Here is a 19,650-nt window from a genome sequence, read left to right as displayed (position 1 = left end):
TTAAGGAAAATTTCATTGGAGGCAGTTCAGAGAAGTTAACTCAAATTAATCCCCCGAAAGGAGAGATTTCTCGCGAGGAAATATTAAAAAGGCTGGGACTCTATTCACTGGAGTTTAGAAGAATGAGGGATGGTCTCATTGAAACATGTAGGATTGTTAAGTGGTTGGCAGGGTAAGTGCTGTAAGGATGTTTCCACTCATGGGAAAGTCTAGGACCGGTGGGCATTGTCTCAGAATAAAGGGGTATCAATTTAGACTGAGATGACAAGGAATTTCTTTTCTCAGAGGGTTGAGACTCTTTGGAACTCTGTACCTCAGACAGCTGGGGGTGGGCAGAGTCCTTGTGGATACCTTAGGTTGAGATTGATAGATTTCTGATCATTAGGTGAATCAAGGGTTACAGGCAAAGGGCAGGAAAGCAGACATGATGAATGTCAGATCACCTATGAACCTATTGAATGGGAGAGCAGGCTCAAGGGGCCAAATGGCCTACTCCTGTTCACATTTCTTATGATCTTCTATCAGCCCAGTGAAGTAAAGTTGAAACACAATTCAGTAACCATTCGCATTCTTCCCCTTCTATGCCATGAAGCAATCCTTTTGGTTTGCCCATCCTAAAGAAAGAATGAAAAATAAACCCGAAAACTATTTGTGAACATTGAGCCAATTGTCAATCATGATGCTGACAATGGGGCCCAATGTCACTGTGCAGTACATTAGGGAGAAAACAGCTGCCTAAACGGCAACTGACAGATTGGCATTGTGATTGACAGGTGAGCCAGAAGTTACAAATAGTTCCTGGCGTGTGTCAAGATCAGACAACTGTTACTTTTGTTTAAAATATCTAAATGATGGGTTTTAAGGGATGGCATTTTTCATTGGAGAAACATCCTGTGGGTGCGGACTTTGAAAATTCTGTATTTAAAATAGGGCTGTTATGGGACAGTACAAATCTAAAAACAGGAAAATGAGTTCATGCATTGCAACAAACACTTTAGGAAAGCGTCATCAGGAGCATAAAATATTCTTATAGCAAAGGATAATTTGGAGTGTTTCTGCCATAAAGGTAATTTCAGACTCTATATTAAAGAATATACTTTACATCTTATAAAATTGAATCTAATTAATTATTTGCTGAGTCAGATTATTAATATGGATAAATGTAGTGATAGTTTGCATAAAGAAAGATCCCACAAATAGTAAATTACCAGTTTATCTATTTCTGCTATAGAGATGTGGACGGAATCTTAAATCCACTTAAATCAATGAGGAGGACAAGCATTTAACAATGCAGTACAGCACTGAGGTATCAATTTAATTCTGTTCTCATTTGGAATGGGGTTTGAATCTACAGTTATCTGACTTAGAGGCCAAAGTATTTTCAGATGAGCTAGTCACACTTAGTTACATACAAGAAAGACATGAGGAAGAGTGCATTCATGGTTACTGTACTTAGTAACCCTGCAATGCCATAATTTTCAGCAGTTAGTCTCCATTTCAATGCCTCTTGAGCATCCCAGTTTCAAACTGCGGTTTCCTAAAGCAGGCTAGAAGCTAATGTCAGATAAGGTGTGATCGCTGTTCTCAAATGTGATCATGCATTTCCTCAGAGGATTTTTTTTTTCCGTTTTGCTGACTCCCAACATTAAAAGGATCATATGTCTTCATTTCTCATTCCAAAATGTATGTCACATCCAATATACAGATTTAACACATTCTGCACTGGATGTTTTAGTTAAGGTGGCCTTATACTGCAAGGAATCAAATTCTCTTTTTCAAAGCATTATAGTAATCACAGTAAAGGAGAATATTAGTGTAAGGAATCTTTAACAGTGAAGACAAAATCACAAGTGAAACAGAGTGATGGAGTAGGCTTAATTTGGAGACATTGGTTTGTGAAACGAAGTATGCTCAATTGTTTTCATTATCATGCCAAATTCCTAAAAATCATTATTCAGAATCAGGTCCTTTGAAATGAATGTGAACACTCAAGACATGAAGTCACAAAATATTGTCATATTTTCTCCAGCATTCAACTTTAGACAGCCAAGTGAGAGACTTTGAACCTAAAGCTTGCTTCTTAGGAAGGAAGATGATATGCCCACTAATTAACATTAACAACAGGAAGTAGGCAATCATATGTACAATATGTCAGGCTTAAATTACACGACACCAGATTATAATCCAATAGGTTTATTTGAAATCACATGCTTTCAAAGCGCTGCTCCTTCATCGGGTAAAGTGACAAAGGAGCAGCACTTCAAAAGCTTGTGATTTCAAATAGACTTGTTGGACTATGAGAGGTAACAAAGTGTGGAGCTGGGTGAACACAGCAGGCCAAGCAGCATCTCAGGAGCACAAAAGCTGACATTTCGGGCCTGGACCCTTCATCAGACTGCAACCTGGTGTCATGTTATCTCTCACTGTGTCCACCCCAGTCCAACACCAGCCCCTCAACACTAAAATCATCAAACATTTAAATCCCACCCCTAGCTTTGTACCAGAAAGAACAGCTTGCTTCGTTCCTTGACAGAAATTTTGTCCTTAATTGTTGAGGATGAACTTGGTGATCGCACTCACCCATCAGTGAGCTGCACTTAACAACATCACACCCATGGTTTATAACGTTGAAAATCTAGTTCTTGCTCAAATTTTAGAATCACTGAATTTATTTAATAATTGCTTACAAAGTATTCAAGCTATCTGCACAATACTTAGGGAGGGCATAACCTAGAATTGATTAAACTAGGTGCTTAATGTATTCTCTGAAGTTTTGGAGGTCAGAAATGTACATGCTCTTTTTGGGATGTATGTTAAAAATGAGTTACCTAGGATCACCATGCTGTCTAAATCTTCTTTGTTAAGGCTGAATTTGAAGTCAGGACCTGTTCTTTGACCTGCTGCCTGGAACACATGCTGAATTTCATCACATGCAGCTGCGTGGGCTTCTGGATTTTTCACCAGATAATACAAGGCCCAGAATACAGCTGGAACTGTATTTCCGACAGCAGCCCACAGGAAGGCAAAATGATGTGCTGCAAGAAAATAAGTGAAAAGGAAGATTAATAGCATTTATTACACTGATTAGATTTGCAGTGTGCTAATTAAAAGATGTTAGGACAAAGACCCAGCCAAGGATCAGTGAATGCTAATGAGGACCAATAGGGTTCTAAAGTCTAATTTTCTGCTTAATGAGGACAGTTTCAAAGCAATGTTACATGGGAGGGGGGGAGGGGGGAGGAATAAATGTGGCTCCGTTAAATCTGCCTCATTATCAGCAATAAGTGCCTTGTTTTACCACATCAGCAAAAAGTTGAATTCAATTATCCCAGAAGGCTTTTTCAGGATCGAAAAATTACAATACAGGCTACTTCCAAAGATTTAGAAACATTCAAGGTCACATAATTGTCTTCTCCTAAATGTAACAATTCAATTATTTTGGTGCTTTAGCCTAACATTAAAATACCGTTGTAACATGACTTTCTGTGTCCGGCACTGAATACTGAATAGGTCATGTAAATCAGTCTTCTTCCATATTGGTTAACAATGCGAATGAAAAATGCTGGGTAGATTACAATAAGGATTTGTACTTATTACACAAATTGTAAAAGAAGGGAAGTTATGTTTAACCTGTAGAGAACTTTGCTTTGATGTGGAGTTATGCAACCATTTCTGGGCACCAAGCTTTAGGAAGGATCTGAGGTATTGAAAAGGATGACGTAAAAGTTCGTATTAATACTTCCAAGAATAAGGAAACTTCAGCTACACGGAAAGGCTGGAGAAGTTGGGATTGTTTACAAGAACAAAAAAATTGGAGCAGAGTAAACATTTAGCCACTGACCCTGTTCAGCTTGGCTTTTACTGCGCGAAGAATAGGTTGGGAGATTATTCCACAGAGTGCAAAAAGAGATGTACAAGGATGTTATCGAGACCAGAGGGTTTGAGCTACAGGCCGGATAGGCTGGATCATTTTTCCATTGAGTATTGGAGGCTGAGGGGTGACCATTTGGAGGTTTATAATGGTTAATAAACACGGTCTTTTTCTCCCCAGGGTATGGAAGTCCTAAACTAGAGGGCATGGTTTAAGGTGAGAGCAGAAAAAAATTTAAAAGGGACCTGAGGAGCAACTTTTTCATACAGAGGATAATGCATGTATAGAACGAGCTGCCAAACCAAGTGGTAGATGCAGGTACAATTACAACATTTAAAAGACATTTGGACTGGTATGGACAGGAAAGGTTTAGAGGGCCAAATGGGACTAGTTCAGTTTGGGAATCCAGGTCGGCATGAACAACTTGGGCTGAAAGTTCTGTTTCCATGCTGTATCAGGGATCCAGAGAGAGTAGATAGGAAGAAACTGTTCCAAAAGTAGTTATCATCTGGAATGGACGGTCTCGAGGGTCTGTTGAGGCAGGTCAAATGTGGCTTTTTAAAAGGGCTTGCATTATTATCCAAAAATGAAAAAAAAAGGTTTATGGCAAATAGGCAGTGAGACATAACTCGGCAAACTGGTCCTTCAGTAAATCAGGGTGGCATAATGGACTGAAGCCTCCTTTCCTGTAACCAGTCTTTGGTTTTCATGCATTCTATGTGCTCAGCACAGTATATAGGGCTGAGAACATAAGTTCATACAGTCATAGAGTCCGACAGCATGGAGACAGGTTCTTTGGCCCAAACCGGTCCATGCTGGCAAAAATGCCCATCAACGTTAACCCCATTTCCCCGGTCTTGGCCTGTATCCTTCTCAACCTTTCCTATCTATGTATTCTTCCTAATATCTTTCAAATGTTGCTAGTCAACTACTTCCGGTGGCAGTTCATTGTATATGCATGCCACCCTGTGTGTAAAAAAGTTGCCCCTCAAGTTCCCATGTATTCATTCCCCTTTTACCTTAAACTGATGGCCTCTAGGCCTTGATTCCCCAGCCCTGAGAAAAAAGACTGAGCACATTCACCCGATCCATGCCTCGCATGATCTTATACACTTCTGTAAGATCTCCCTCAGTCTCCTATGCTCTAAAGAAAAAAGTCCTAGCTTGTCCAACCTCTCCCTGTAACTCAGTCCTTTGAATCCTGGCAATATCCTTATAAGTTCCTTCTGCACTCTTTCCAGTCTAATAACATCCTTCCTATAGCAAGGTGACCGAAACTGAACACAATATTCCAACTGCAGTCACACCAAAGTCCTGTACAACTGCAATATAACTTCCCAACTTCCACACTCAATGCCCTGACTGATGAAGCTGTGGCTCCACTTTCAGAGATTTGTGCACCTGAACTCCTAGGTCCCTCAGCTTCACTATACTCCTTAAGACCCTACCATTCATCATGAAACTCCTACCTTGATTTGACATTCCAAAATGCCCCACCTCATACTTACCTAGATTAAATGCCAGTTGCCATTTCTCAGCCCACTTCCCCAGCTGATCAAGATCCTGCTGATTACCCTCCTCCCTGTCCACGATATCATCTATTTTAATGTCATCCACAAACTTATTAATCATGACTTGTGTATTTTCATCCAAATCACTGATACAGATAATAAACAGCAATGGGCCCAGCACCAAACCCTGAGGCACATCACTGGTCACAGGCCTCCCCGGCCCAAAAAGCATCCTTCCACTATTATTCTCTGCTTCCTACCATCAAGCTCTCCCTGGATTCTAATCTTCCAGAGCAGCCCACCATGTGGAACCTTATCAAAGACTTTACTGAAAGTTCTTCTTCAAAAGTTCCACCAAAAAGAAAACAAAACCATTCAAACACAAACTCATTTCCAAAAATCTTCCCATCAGCAGTTTGTAGAGTTAATGTACGCTGGAGACAGAAGTAAATTCACAACACAAGGAACATATACAGTCCTTAAAGAGAACAGAGCTTCATTCCCATTCCTACTGATTCTAAAGAATCCTTCCTAAAATGTAAACAAAATCAATCAGGGTCAGCATGGTGGCTCAGTAGTTAGCACTGCTGCCTCACAGTGCCTGGGACCTGGGTTCAATTCCAGCCTCGGATGAATGTCTGTGTGGAGTTTGCATATTCTCCCCGTGTCTGCATGGGTTTCCTCTGGGTATTCTGGTTTCCTTCCACAGTCCAAAGATGTGCAGGTTAGGTGGATTGGCCATGCTAAATTGCCTTGTAATGTGCATGGATGTGCAGGTTGGATGGGTTAGCCATGGGAAATGTGAGTACTAGGGTGAGGATCTGGGTGTGGGTGGGATGCTCTTTGGAGATTCGATGCAGACTCGATGGGCTGAATGGCTTCATTCTGCATTGTAGGGATTCAATGCCCTTACCTTAAACTCTTCAGGCTACACTACATCATCAAGCCAGGTTTCACTGATAGTTTCAGTTGTGTACAAGCCTTGTGTATTTTCATGCTAGTTAGTCCCACAGTTTGGTCGCGGTGAATGATCGCCATATTCTGGGATCCCAGTTAAAAGTACAGTGGATACAAATCGATCAGCAAAGCGGTGTACCCTCAGGAGGCAATATTTGCCAGCTGACTGCAACCTATGTGCTGGATTAAAATCAGGTCTCACCTTTATGGGGACTTCACGTTCAAATAAAATGCGACATGAAATTAATGCTAATCATAGTGAGTGATTTCAGTATGGCAGAACTGAACATTTTAACTGTGGAAATATTTTTTAATAAAACTCATCTGACATCAGCGTCCTGCTATGTGAACTCACTTTTATTCTCAAGGAGGAATCTCAACTGCATGAATTTCCATTTTTAACTGTTTGTTACCACCTTCTCTGAGAGAAGTAACTAACAAATAATAAATTATAGAACATATTGTGGTGTATTATTCAATCCATGAAGATTTATTAGATTAGATTAGATTCTGTACAGTGTGGAAACAGGCCCTTCAGCCCAACAAGTCCACACTGCCCCTTGCAGCATCCAACCCAGACCCATCACCCTCACACACCCCTGTACACTATGGGCAATTTAACATGGCCAATCCACCTAGCCCTCACATCTTTGGACTCTGGGAGGAAACCGGAGCACCCGGAGAAAACCCACGCAGACACAGCGAGAATGCGCAAACTCCACACGGACAGTTAACCGAGGCTGGAATCGAACCTGGGTCCCTGGTGCTGTGAGGCTGCAGTGCTATCCACCGAGCCACCAGGCCGCCCATTTTTTTTCTCACCTTCCCAGGATGCTCCCTGCATTACTTATTTTAATCAAAAACAGCATTTATTACAGAGGTGACTTTCATTCCATTAATCTACGTTTCAAAGTCAAGCCTTAGTGCTGAAAATATTCAAAGTCACGGTGACATCGATCCCAGCAAAACGCGAACTGATCAAACGGTCTCACTGTATGACCTCACGTTCCTTGAAATAGCCACGGTGGGCCAACAGATTGAGATTTTGTTTCATTTGTAATGTTCAATAAATGGTGAAAGATTGCTGATGTGGATATTCTTTTTTGCTTACCTGCCCTTTGATGATCTTGGAGATATGAATATGTCTCAAGGAAGTTCTTCCTCTTTTTGATCACATTTGCTATGTTTAGCCGTTGATTCAATCTTCTACCTGTGAAATAACTGGTCAGTTCTTTGCGAATCACTTTGGTGTTGCCTAGAAGCTCGATGGGGATCCTTGCAACCAGATAGGGAAACATTTTGTCAAATTTAATAAATTTCTTTCTTAATTCAGTGATTTCTTCTTGCTCATCCTTGGGAGCCCTTCCATACAGAGTTAAATAAGTGGCTTCAGTTATGATGCGGCAACAAAAATCATACATATTCTCTGTTCTCCACTCTGGCCCCAGTTGCTCTTGTTTCATAACTCTCTGAAGATTCTTCATAGAACTTCCATTCAAAATATTTAGCTCCTCACCCATTAGGTAGGAGTAGTACTTGTGAATTTCTTCATTGGATACTGGTATTTTGGGATCATTAAGATAAGGGTGGCCAAAAACCTTAGCTGATGTCACCAATGAAAATCCTTGAAAGTCTAATTGCTTGCTGCACTGAACCACAAATTGATAAAGGAACGGATTTAAAATAAAAGTCATGTACTTGCCTATAAAAGAAAAGTCAGACAGAAAAACACTGCATTAAGGAAAATCATTTCTTTCACATAACTCTCGATTCTATCTATAACAAACCGCGAGTCGGTCGATTGACTACGTTGCATCTCGAGCTGCCAATTTCACCATGCATCCCCATTCACCATCCTCACTCCCAGCCTCCCTGCCTCTTTCTCTCACCGTTCGAAATCCTATCAAACATGCTGCAAAAATATATCTCACCTTTCAAATTTTAATAACCATCAAAGTGATCCAAGGCTTTGCTAATTACACTAGGAGGCTGTGTCATGTGTTTGTCCCCAACTTACCTGATGAGTTCATATGTGGCTTATAAACTAGGATTTTTTTTTAATATCTGATTTATATTGGATAATATTAGCTCATCAGCATGATTAGCAAAAGCATCAGCACTTATGTTTGAATTAGATCAAGGGAGAAACAGCTTACAACCAGGTCCAGGACAGAAATAATGGGAACTGCAGATGCTGCAGAATCCGAGATAACAAAGTGTGGAGCTAGATGAACACAGCACGCCAAGCAGCATCTTAGGAGCAAAAAAGCTGACGTTTCGGGCCTAGGCCTTTTCTGATGAAGCGTCTAGGCCCAAAGCATCAGCTTTTGTGCTCCTAAGATGCTGCTTGGCCTCCTGTGTTCATCCAGCTCCACACATTGTTATCTCAGCTCCAGGATAGTTGTTTGTTTCATTTGTTCTAAATTCATTTTGTTTGTTTTTAATTCACTCATGGGATGTGGGCGTTGTTGGCTGGGCCAGCATTTCTTCCCCAGCCCTAATAGCCCTTGAGCAGATGGTGATTTTCCTCATAGTTATTGAATCACTGTGTCCAACAGCATGGAAACGGACCCTTGCGTCGAACCAGTCCATGCTAACCATGCTCTCAAATTAAACTAGTTCCATCTGCCTGCCCTTGGTCCATATCTCTCCAAATATTTCCCATTCATGAACTTATCCAAACGTCTTTTGCCCACTGTAACTGCACCTGCATCCATCACTTCCTCTGGAAATTCATTCCACACATGAACCACTCTGTGTAAAAAAGATGCCCCTCATGTCTTCTTAAATCTTTCTCCTCTCACCTTAAAAATATGCTCCCTAGTTTTGAACTCCCCCACTCTGAGAAAAAGACTCTTGTCATTCACCTTATCTATGCACCAGTCAGACCCACAATGCCACTAGGGAGGGAATTCCAGGATTTTGGCCCAGTGTCACAGAAGGATCAATGTTCTATTTCCAAGTCAGGATGGTGTGTGGCTTGGAGGGGAAGTTGCAGGGGTTGAGGAACCTCCACACTGATGTCAAAACCACTACATGGGCTCCCTGATTTACAAACACCCATAACTCACATTTGCAGTCCCATGCAGGGCTCACTTTAAAGACATATAATTAAACATTTCCTGCGCTTATGGATTGCTGCTTTCATATTGTTGTCTAACTTGCGTACAAATCGACTTGTGAATGAACTCAGGGATGGAAACTATTTACAATCTCAGGGACTGCTTGTTCCATGTATTGACTACAGCCATCTTTGGACAGACAACTGGTTTTCTGAAGATGCATTTCTATTGCATGCACCTCTCAGAAGATACACTGCTATAATCCTTGTACAGGTGCTGTCCAGTTAGTAATGCATGGTCCAGCTCTATGATAGCGTGAGAACCTTGAAGTGGGAGAGATACACCTGCCTCCTCAGCTCAGGAAGAAGGGGAGTGTGACAGAGAGGGGTGACATTGATGGTGGCAGAGAAGATATCACAGCAATAATGAAACGCAGCAAACAGGACTGAGAGAGCCCAAGAGTGGCTAGACTGCAGGCAGAATAACTTTGTAGTAACGTATGTTGACACTCAGACGTATGAGCCAGTGATGGTACAAAGGTATTCCTTCCATTAAGGGAAAGTTTAATTTGTAACAGTAATATATAAAGAAACTTTGTTTGACATGAAGTGCAAGTTAATTTGTTTCCTTTAGACCAAAGCCTCCGGCTGAGTTTCCTGCAGAATATCAGTATGGAGTTACATAGGATTACTTAGGAACTGCAGTTAAATAATTCAGACCTTCATTTGCATGAGGAATCAATCTACTGCAGATATGTAGAGGTGTTATGGGGCAGAGTGTCCCACAGTCAGCAATGCAGTGGAGCAGTCTGGGAAGAATGGTTTGTGGTCAGCACTGCAGTGGAGCAGTCTGCAAAGAGTGCTCTGCAGTCAGCATCACAGTGAAGCAGTCTAGGAAGAGTGTCTTGCAGTCAGCATCACAGTGGAGCAGTCTAGGAAAAGTGCCCCACAGTTAGCATTGCAGTGAAGCATTTTGGGAAGAGTGTCCCACAATCAGTATTGCAGTAGAGCAGTCTGGGAAGAGTGAGCCACAGTCAGTACTCTGATGTCATTCATCCTGTTATGGCGACGGAGTCAGGGTTTCCTGAGGCATGGAAGCCTTCGACCCCTGCATCCATGTCTAGCCATGTTACTTTTGTTAACTGGGATGGCCACCTTTTGTCATCACTGGGGAGCAGAAATTGATCTCTGTCCCGGGTAGTGTTCAGGACAACATCTGGGGAGGCATCACTGAAGGACAATGCCTAATCTCAGAAATCAACAGGGGTGGCTAGATTGAGGTGATGAACACACAGTGACTGATGGCCTCTGATTTGCATAGAATGAAAGAGGGACTAGGTCTTCATCTGGGTTTTTTTTAGTAAAAGGCACTGAAAAGGTACCCAGACATTGTAAGTTTCAGCAGGGAGCACAATTTCTTGAATGCCTCCCCAAAAAAAAAGAACATCATTGTGTCAGAAAACCCGTGCTGCACCCAATTAAACAAAACTGAAAGAACTGCAGATGCTGTAAATCAGGCACAAAAGTAGAAATTGCTTGAAAAACTCAAACAGTCTGGCACCATCTGTGGAGAGAAATCAGAGTCAACGTTTCAAAGCGACTAACCCTTCCTCAGAACTCCGGAGACGGCAACAAAACTTCTTCAAATTGGGCATGCCTACAAGAGATGTGGCAGTGAGTTAAACACTAAATAAAAGCTGAAAGAACTGTGGATGCTGTAAACCAGAAACAAAAACAGAAATTGCTGGAAAAGCTCTGAGGAATGGTCACTCAGCCTGAAATGTTAACTCTGATTTCCTTCCATAGATGCTGCCAGACCTGCTGAGCTTTTCCAGCAATTTCTGCTTTTGTTTCTGCACCCAATTAAAAATGCCTGCTACTTCTAGAACCCTTTGCCAAACTGCATTTGTAAAAAGGAGATTTCTTTCCTGGGGTTCACAAATCACAAAACTTTCACCCCATTTTGTTTAAACAAACAGTAGAAAAATCATGGTTTCCAACATAAAAAAGGAGAATTTAAGCCAGTATTGGTAACTTAAGTCAAAATGAGAATGCACACATTATTTGCTGCAGTTTTAAAAAAAAATGTATGTATGCATGTACTAGGTCAATTTTGCTACGAGAATATTTAAAATAATAAAATCTAAAATTTCTTCAAAAATAACCGGATTGCTCGCTTAAAAAAATTTGTTAATGCACAGTGTGCATCAGCTGAAAATATTTTTCTGGCATTGTGCTTCATTTCTAGTCGAACAAAATAAGGTGGGGGAGAGAAAGCCTTTCTGATGGATCCATTCAACAAGGTAGGTTATTTTTGTGAAACACAGCATTTATGTAACCATGCTCTTATTAGGAAGATTTTGCTGAACTGTTGACAATGATGTACAGTATTGCTACTCCGGCATGACGTTTAGGGAAAGCGATTCTGCTGCACCACCACACAACACCAATTAGAGAACTATTTTCTGCGACAGGTCAGAAATTTACATTGTTTCTTGCAGAAAGATGTGCTTTTTAATTTCTTTATTAAGATGACATTCATGTCCCTTACGACTTTTCAGCACGACAATCATTTGCTCATCATGTCGGAAACTGCAATCAGTGGAATCACGTTTCATGTCTCAGCTGTGCCAGCAATTCTGAGCATCGTTTTGTGTTTTTCATGTGAACCTGTTTTGTAAAGCATTAATTGTATATTAAAATAAAATACAAGCTCTTCCTAAGGTGGAAAATTCACAAAAGATTCAAGACTGAATTAGCAAAGCTTTCCACATTCCGAAGGGTCCCGGCCAGGACTGGAAGACACCCTGAGCTTTATTGCCAAATCTAATTTTCAACTGTGCATCAATTTTTGCATGGAAGCACAGTGCAACTGCAATTTTCTTCAGGAAACTTCACAGCCATTGTCTTAAATACAACAGTTGTGAGAACTTTTCCAGATTGTGTGGCTGTATCACAAAAATGAAAAGGATTCACAGCATAAATGTCAAAGGTAGCCCAGGCGGCAGTTTATATGAGTACTCACCCGCAATGTAAACTGTGAAGATGTCACCCCATTTTTGCTGATGAGAGAGAAGAAATTGTAAAGAGTCTCGATGGAACTCAAACGCCTTGCCAAAATATGGGATCCAGCCTTGTTCTAGAGGTGGTTCTCCAGGTCTATATTCAGAAAGAGAGAGACAGGAAAGATATTTTTCACAAAATTAACTGCAAATTGCTGCGAAGTGAGCAAACTATTCAAGAAATCCTATAGCTTCATTTACCTTCCAGACAAGAGATGGTAACATATTCCTGGTTATGTTGTTGCTGTTGTTTTGTAATAATCAATATAACAATCCATTGTAAATGCAATTAAAATCTCGGCCCTCTCCCTTCTTATATCATTATTTTAAAACTGTAATGTGGTAAACAAAATTTCCTCAGTCACCAAAATATAACAAAGTCTTAAGTAAAAACAATTCAGATTAAGACATTCTGCAGTTTCCAAGGCACTATGTGAGATGACACTTCAGAAAATTAAAATATAACAGGTTTAACACTTTACGTTCCTTTTAGTGACTTTCTATATCTGCTCAGTTTTCAGACAGACCATTGCAGAACAACATTCACCCAAAACCTCCTCAGTTTTACAAAACTAAAATTATATCTTACTGACATAGTCTTTGACCCCCACGATTATGTGGGACCATCAATTTATTGTCATCATAAGGAATACAATTTTGACCCACTGCATAAACATTACTTTCCAGCAACTTAAATAACAAATGCACCAGATAAAGACCAAGCCCCTCTTTCATTCTTACTGTGAGAACGTTTGGTATTGCGCCTTACATTTTACACACTCATTGTGATGTCCCTTAAAGCTAATTCTTTTTTCCAAATTCATTGTTATCAAAGTAATAGAGCAAAAATTACAAATGTCAGTGGGAACAAATGCTTGGATCTAGTTTATTTTTGGGAACTTGCAATGTGAAAACTTGTTGGAACATTTCTCTACATTATGTAATGACCACAATAATGCTGGCTGTCAAATGTTTCAGAATGATCCTGGTTGACAGAAGGCTTTATGTGAATGCAACTTTTTTTATTTTTTTGTCTCATTTTGTTTTCTTATCTCATGCACACCATCCTCCTTTTACAAAAAGCTTAGCTCCTTGCACAATTTTAATTCAATGGACACACAATACAATGAAGGATCAAGGTCCAGGAATTGGAAGAGTGTACTGCTCAAGCATTAATGGAATAGGATCTTAGCTGAGCTCATAATAAGACGGGCACTTCCCAGCCGGTTAACAAAATTGATATTTCAGGAGATTCGTGGAAGATTGTGCCCACCAGCCCTTCAACTCAGGAATGCTGTAAGATCTGCCCTACTTCCCTGGCTGAGATCAAATAAAGGAGCACAGACAGAGAATCTAACCTGAAATAATTTACCTAGTTTTGTTCTTTGTTGTTTTAGCCCAAGGTTATCAACAGATACTGCACAGAAACAGTACTGACTGCCTCATACAGTTTCCTGTGTATTCCACAGTTTGATATTTGGTCCAAAATTTGTCTTCTTTTAAAACCAATTTTTGAGCTTTTAGAATTAAATAACTATTATTGTATGTGAGACAAAAAGCAAAGAATAAAATTTTAATTGTGTACTTTATATGGCAAAAATGCCAGTGATGCATCAGTAGCAAAATTAAGTGTAAGTTAAGCATGTGAGGTCAATTTTCAAACAACTAAAAGTGCCCTAAAATGTTCACAAAACTAACACAAGAGCTAACATGGTGAAATATTCAACAAGCTCTGAGCAAAGGGGATCTATACAAAGCCTTTCACTTCTGATACTAGATGGATGGTGGTGATTACTGCAGGTAGTTATCCAATTTATATAAGCAGAGTGTTAAGCATATCCATATCAGGTCTCTGACTGATTTTACAGCAGGGGAATTCTGTCACATGCAGAAAAATGGACATAATGCTTTTGTAGGAATAAACTGGGAGCAATCCTCTAACAAGAAGCAGTACTGATATTAATGTTCCACTTCTTTCCTTTATTAAAATTGATTTCAAACAATTTTTGAACATACAGAAATATCAGAAGTTTCCAATGTGTATTAGTTTTACAGCTGCTCTAAATATTGAAATGTTTGTCCAGTACAGCTTTAAGATTCATAATTTGTTGTATTACTTACAGGTAAATTAACGCAAAATAACGCCAGTTAGTGAAAATACCTAATAGCCAAACTTTAATACTTAGTTGAGGAATTTTAACATATAGTTGTGGAAACAAATAGCTATGTAACATGCTTATACGCTTATGCTTAAAATATATTTTCGATGCAATTCCAGCTGCACCATAACATGCAAGATTTTAATAAGATAATTTTATTCCGAAAAGAAGTAGCAAAGTCTTTATTTAGTCATTAATATTCTGTATAACTGTACAATCTGCAAGGGTTCTTAATGCTGCTTCATAGTATGACATTATTTCTCAATTAAGTTAAATGCAATGTAATATATAATTAAATCTGGCATTTGCTCACCTTAAGGGCTTAAGAACTGATTGAAACCTAGTAAAATTGTGCTTGAAATTATAAGTATATCATGAATAAAAAGAATATATTCCTTGGAAAGATAAATGGGACTTTCATCAGGAATATGAAGAGAACTGAGTTACAGGTCCCTCAGTCTCTCGACTAACATTTCTGTTTTACATTATTTTCTGCAAGCATTTTTAAAAAATCTATGAATTAGAGCTTTAAAACATAATACTTTCAGTTTATACAGTCAGTATAAATATATTGGGTATGACCTAAAATGAAACCAATAGTAAGTGACCACTTAGTAAACTTCTAATCTTTTGATCTTAAACAAAGCCAAATGGCTTATGATGTTAGATAACTGAATGTTGCTTCATGTAATGTAGGTCATTTTATGATAGAACTGATAATACAAATAAAACAATCAAGAAGTTGACTTGACATTTTAGGAACAATTTAATGTGGTTCGATGAATATCTAAAACAAATTATTTTTCTTAGTTTAATTCTAGAGTTACATTTATGCCATTTGAAATAACTTTAAATAAAAAGTGAGAACAAAAAATTGCAAACAAATGGATTTTCCAGGAGAGATTAAAGTAATTTGATAAAGTAAGATTACATATACAGCTTTTTTTTAGTAAAATCAAAGCTTTTAATATATTTAAAATTGAATGTATGTAGATTTAACAACAAGGCAAATTTAAAGGTTCGGCTTTCAATGGTTGGCTGTAGAATGATTTGAATTGGTTTTAAATCTAATCATCACAATAACATTCCTAGATAAATGCTGTTTCATCAACTCAGAATTCCCCACTTAATTTAGTATCAAATCACAGTCTTCAGGGTAGTTTTAATCATTGCAAAATGAGAAGTAATAAACATTAGCAAGGAGAGTTGCTTCACATAACTTCTTACTTAAAGGCTTAAAAATAATTATTTACACTAAAAGCTTACTGTATTGGATAATTTTAGTTCATATTTGTTCTCTTACGTAGAACAGCATTTTTGCATAATTTTCATTTGTAAACTTATTCCATGACTTTGGCAGGTAATGAGCTTTAGTCATCATTCCTTATGGAGTGATTTGTGTGATGCAGCAGAGCTCACACTGCCTGCTCGGGTGACTTATTCTCAGGCAGTGGATCTTATGATTTCTTTTCTTTCCTTTAGAAGTGTTGTGCTTTACTTTAAATGTCCCCCCCATCATACATACAGGTGCATCATCCCACATTATTGACCATATAGTTTGTTTCAATCTTTCAATGACCATCCTGGTTTTAATACTTGTGTACTCTGCCTGAATCAGTAATTAAACCTAAGTTCAGCATAATGACTTTACTGCAAGTGATAAAATAACCAAACAAATTGCTTTTATCTTAAAGGTTTGGAGTAAAACCTCTTTATAACATGAAGTATGTCTCAAGATATATAGGTTTGTTTTGGTAGTAGCTTTGGTTTCTATCCATTTAACATAATTAATTCAGCGTTTTTTTTAATACAGTTCAGTATTTCTCACAACATTTCAAACTGTTCATTAGTGCTTGATGTTGTTAGTTTTAAACAATGAATTTGTGCTTTGAGGCTGGCTCTGTAGCAAGAATCAGTAATTTTGTTTCTTCCTTAGCTGTGTTGCCTGTACTGAGATTGAATTGATATGAGCGATCATACCAAGATGTTATTTGTAAATAATCAGCAACATTATAGCATGTAATGTATAAAGCTGTATATAACTTAGGGTAAGGCATTGTATTTTCTATGTAACATTTTAAAAATCTTTTAATAGAGAGAACAAATATCGATGGTGTCTGAGTTGACTTAAGGTGTCACACCTTTTCAAAGATATAGTCAGTGGCTGGCAATGAGCAATTACAGCTCACAGTCTTAACTTAAGAGTGTCCTTTTAAGACTATGAGATGTAATTGCTGAGCTAGGTCACTGAGAGGCTCATTGCCAGCCTCTGACAATGTCTTTGAAAAGGTGTGGCATCTTAAGTCAACACTGACACCTTCTATATTTGTTCTCTCTATTCAAACATTTTTAAAATGTTACACAGAAAATAGCATGCATTACATTTGAAGGATAACTTATATGATACTAACAGTCCTCTAGGGGTGATGCCCATGTTGAGATAGCAGAAAAACTGATGTGCTTATGCTATCTAAGGCAAAATATTATGCAAAGTGATTGACAGTGACTGCAAAATTCAAATTCCACATTTTCGAACATATATTTTGAGAATACATTTCACAACATGCTCCATTTTTCCAAGTACACTATAAATTTCAGGGTGTTATTTTTTACTATATATTGCATTAAATTCAGTTTGATAGGTATGAATTTCTTAACTGTTACAGGGGTTGCAGTATCTATAAGTCCTGTAAATTTTACCATTGTGGTTATTTTCAATTTTAAAGATGACACACTGAAACACACAATTTCAAGAGCATAGCACTCTGAGATTGTCATATATCCATCAACTTTCCACTGCACAAAACCCTCTTTGAATTGTTGGTAAACAACATTTTTATACCAACTGAATTATTTTAAATTCCAAAACAATTAAACAAAATGATGAATAAATATCACAACAAAATGGTTCATTTTGTTTTGGTAACTGTCCTGTGTGTTTTAATGCCTTCAATGTTTTTCCTTGAAGATCTCAACCTATCCCAAAATCTGGGTTTCAATTTTCAGTTGTGACTCTGAGCTGAATTTACATTATCCACACAAGCACATTACACTTGATTTCCAGAAAATATCATCATCATTGAATGCCCAAGAAGTATCATTTCTAACTTCTATACTCAAAATACTAAGAGTGTGCAGTACTGTTAGAGGTTTCAGATGAGATAGAAAAACAGGACATGGTAATCGTAAAAATCTTTCTTTGTCTTTTGGTTCCCTCCTGTTCTGTTATAAATTGGTGTCAAGTGCTTATTAATTATCCTCGAGGGAAAACCCTGGGGACAAAAAAAACAAAAGTGAGAGGGATTGAGCTGAAAGGAGTTGGGACTGCAGATCTATGTAGCCATCCATGGATGTCCTGTAGTTTATCATACTGTCCTCCTAAACTGTGACCCCACATATTTTTCTCTTCATGGTAATCGTTGATAGAGAGGTAGCCTGTGATATGCTTCCTACACCTGACACTCTCTATGCCTTAAATCTGCAGGAAAAGAAATTCAGAAACTTTGAATAGTTGAATGCTAGTATTTTGAGAATAGAACACAAAAAGGGTGGTTGGAAGCTAATATTTGATACAGCTTAGCAGAGATGCCAACACAATAGTGTAAGAGTTCAGTGACTAACTGCGAGAAATTTGGCTCCAACGTTGCCACCGTCCACACCAGGACAGTATCTCTTAAAAAGTTTTGTGGTCTCCGCTCATAAGGTTGCAAGCTTTTCTAGAGTGAGTATGTCCCTTCCAATGGTCTCACACCCATTGTATGCCACTCTCTCGTGCAAGAAGATGGTGTAAAATTCAGACACGGTGGCTCAGTGGTTAGCATTGCTGCCTCACAGCACCAGGGACCCAGGTTCAATTCCACCCACGGGCGACCGTATGTGTGGAGTTTGCACATTCTCCCCGTGTCTGTGTGGGCTTCCTCAGGGTGCTCTGGTTTCCTCCCACAGTCCAAAGATGCGCAGGCCAGGTGGATTGGCCATGCTAAATTGCTTGTAAGTATTCAGGGATGTGTAGATTAGGTGGGTTATAGGGAGATGGGTCTGGGTGAGATATTTTGAGGGTTGGTGTGGACTTGTTGGGCCAAAGGGCCTGTTTCCACACTGTAGGGATTCTATGATCTTCTTTGAAATGTGAAAATAGTAAAAGACCTCAATACATCAACCTACTGGCTTGGAGATAGGAATGTCTGGGCTGTCTGTAACAAATCACCATCAGGGGAATTAGTCAACCAGACCGCATTTTAGTGTCATAGAAATGAACCTCACGTGACAGACCCTTTGGTCTAACTCATCCATGCTGACCAGATATCCCAAATTAATCCAGTCCCATTTGCCAGCATTTGGCCCATATCCCTCTAAATCCTTCCTATACATATACCCATATTCATTTTCAATGAAAACAGGAGGTGCTAAAGAAACTCAAGCCAGTACAAGGGTCTGTATAAGGTCCAACAAAGGTAATGTTTGCAATCTAATATGACATATCTTCAGAATCAATTACATAACAAAAGTGCCTTGAAAACTCCACGAATAGTGCCTAAACATTGGTTACACATTGTAGTACATGTTTTATACAGTATAAACTGTTAACAAAGTTTTACTGAATGAATGTTCGATTTCAGTTTGCTGATATGAATATTTTTGATTGAATGCACAATATGCATGGTTAACAAACCTCTGAACCCATAATATTTAATACCAAGGAAATCTGTGGCTTATCTTGACTGTTGTGTTGGTGAAAGGTGTGAATGTTTATGCAACCACATTAACAAATTATTTTGAGATTATTCAAGGCAAGGATATTACTCACTGCCTCTAAGAGTCATGGAGATAGAAATACTTTTTAATTGTTGTGAGAGTTTCTAAGTGACATGCAATGCCTCATGGGCATACAATGACCCATGTGTTGGAAAATGGGATTAGAATAGTGAGATCAGAAAAAATGGGAACTGCAGATGCTGGGGAATCCAAGGTAACAAAGTGTGGAGCTGGATGAACACAGCAGGCCAAGCAGCATCTATGTGGTTGTTTT

The 19,650-nt window shown here is 38.9% G+C and overlaps 1 protein-coding gene across 6 annotated transcripts in view; it reads right to left on the bottom strand.

The window, feature by feature from the left end:
* Nucleotides 1–19,650, bottom strand: part of LOC125452090 (cytochrome P450 7B1) — a 277,642-nt gene that overhangs the window by 17,423 nt on the left and 240,569 nt on the right. For 5 of the 6 annotated variants that reach the window (XM_048530069.2, XM_059645892.1, XM_048530068.2 and 2 more), the window contains exons 2-4: nt 12,426–12,559; nt 7,451–8,041; nt 2,829–3,035 (exon numbers count right to left, since the gene is read on the bottom strand). In XM_048530069.2, coding sequence (XP_048386026.2) covers nt 2,829–3,035; nt 7,451–8,041; nt 12,426–12,559 — 932 coding nt within the window. Of the gene's footprint in view, nt 1–2,828; nt 3,036–7,450; nt 8,042–11,887; nt 12,047–12,425; nt 12,560–19,650 lie in introns of those variants that run through there. The other variant, XM_048530070.2, reaches the window with a different exon arrangement.

The sequence above is a fragment of the Stegostoma tigrinum genome, chromosome 5 (assembly GCF_030684315.1).
Source record: "Stegostoma tigrinum isolate sSteTig4 chromosome 5, sSteTig4.hap1, whole genome shotgun sequence".
Taxonomy (NCBI): domain Eukaryota; kingdom Metazoa; phylum Chordata; class Chondrichthyes; order Orectolobiformes; family Stegostomatidae; genus Stegostoma; species Stegostoma tigrinum.
Note: the sequence above shows the minus strand (reverse complement) of the source record. Positions and strands in the feature narration are given on the sequence as shown.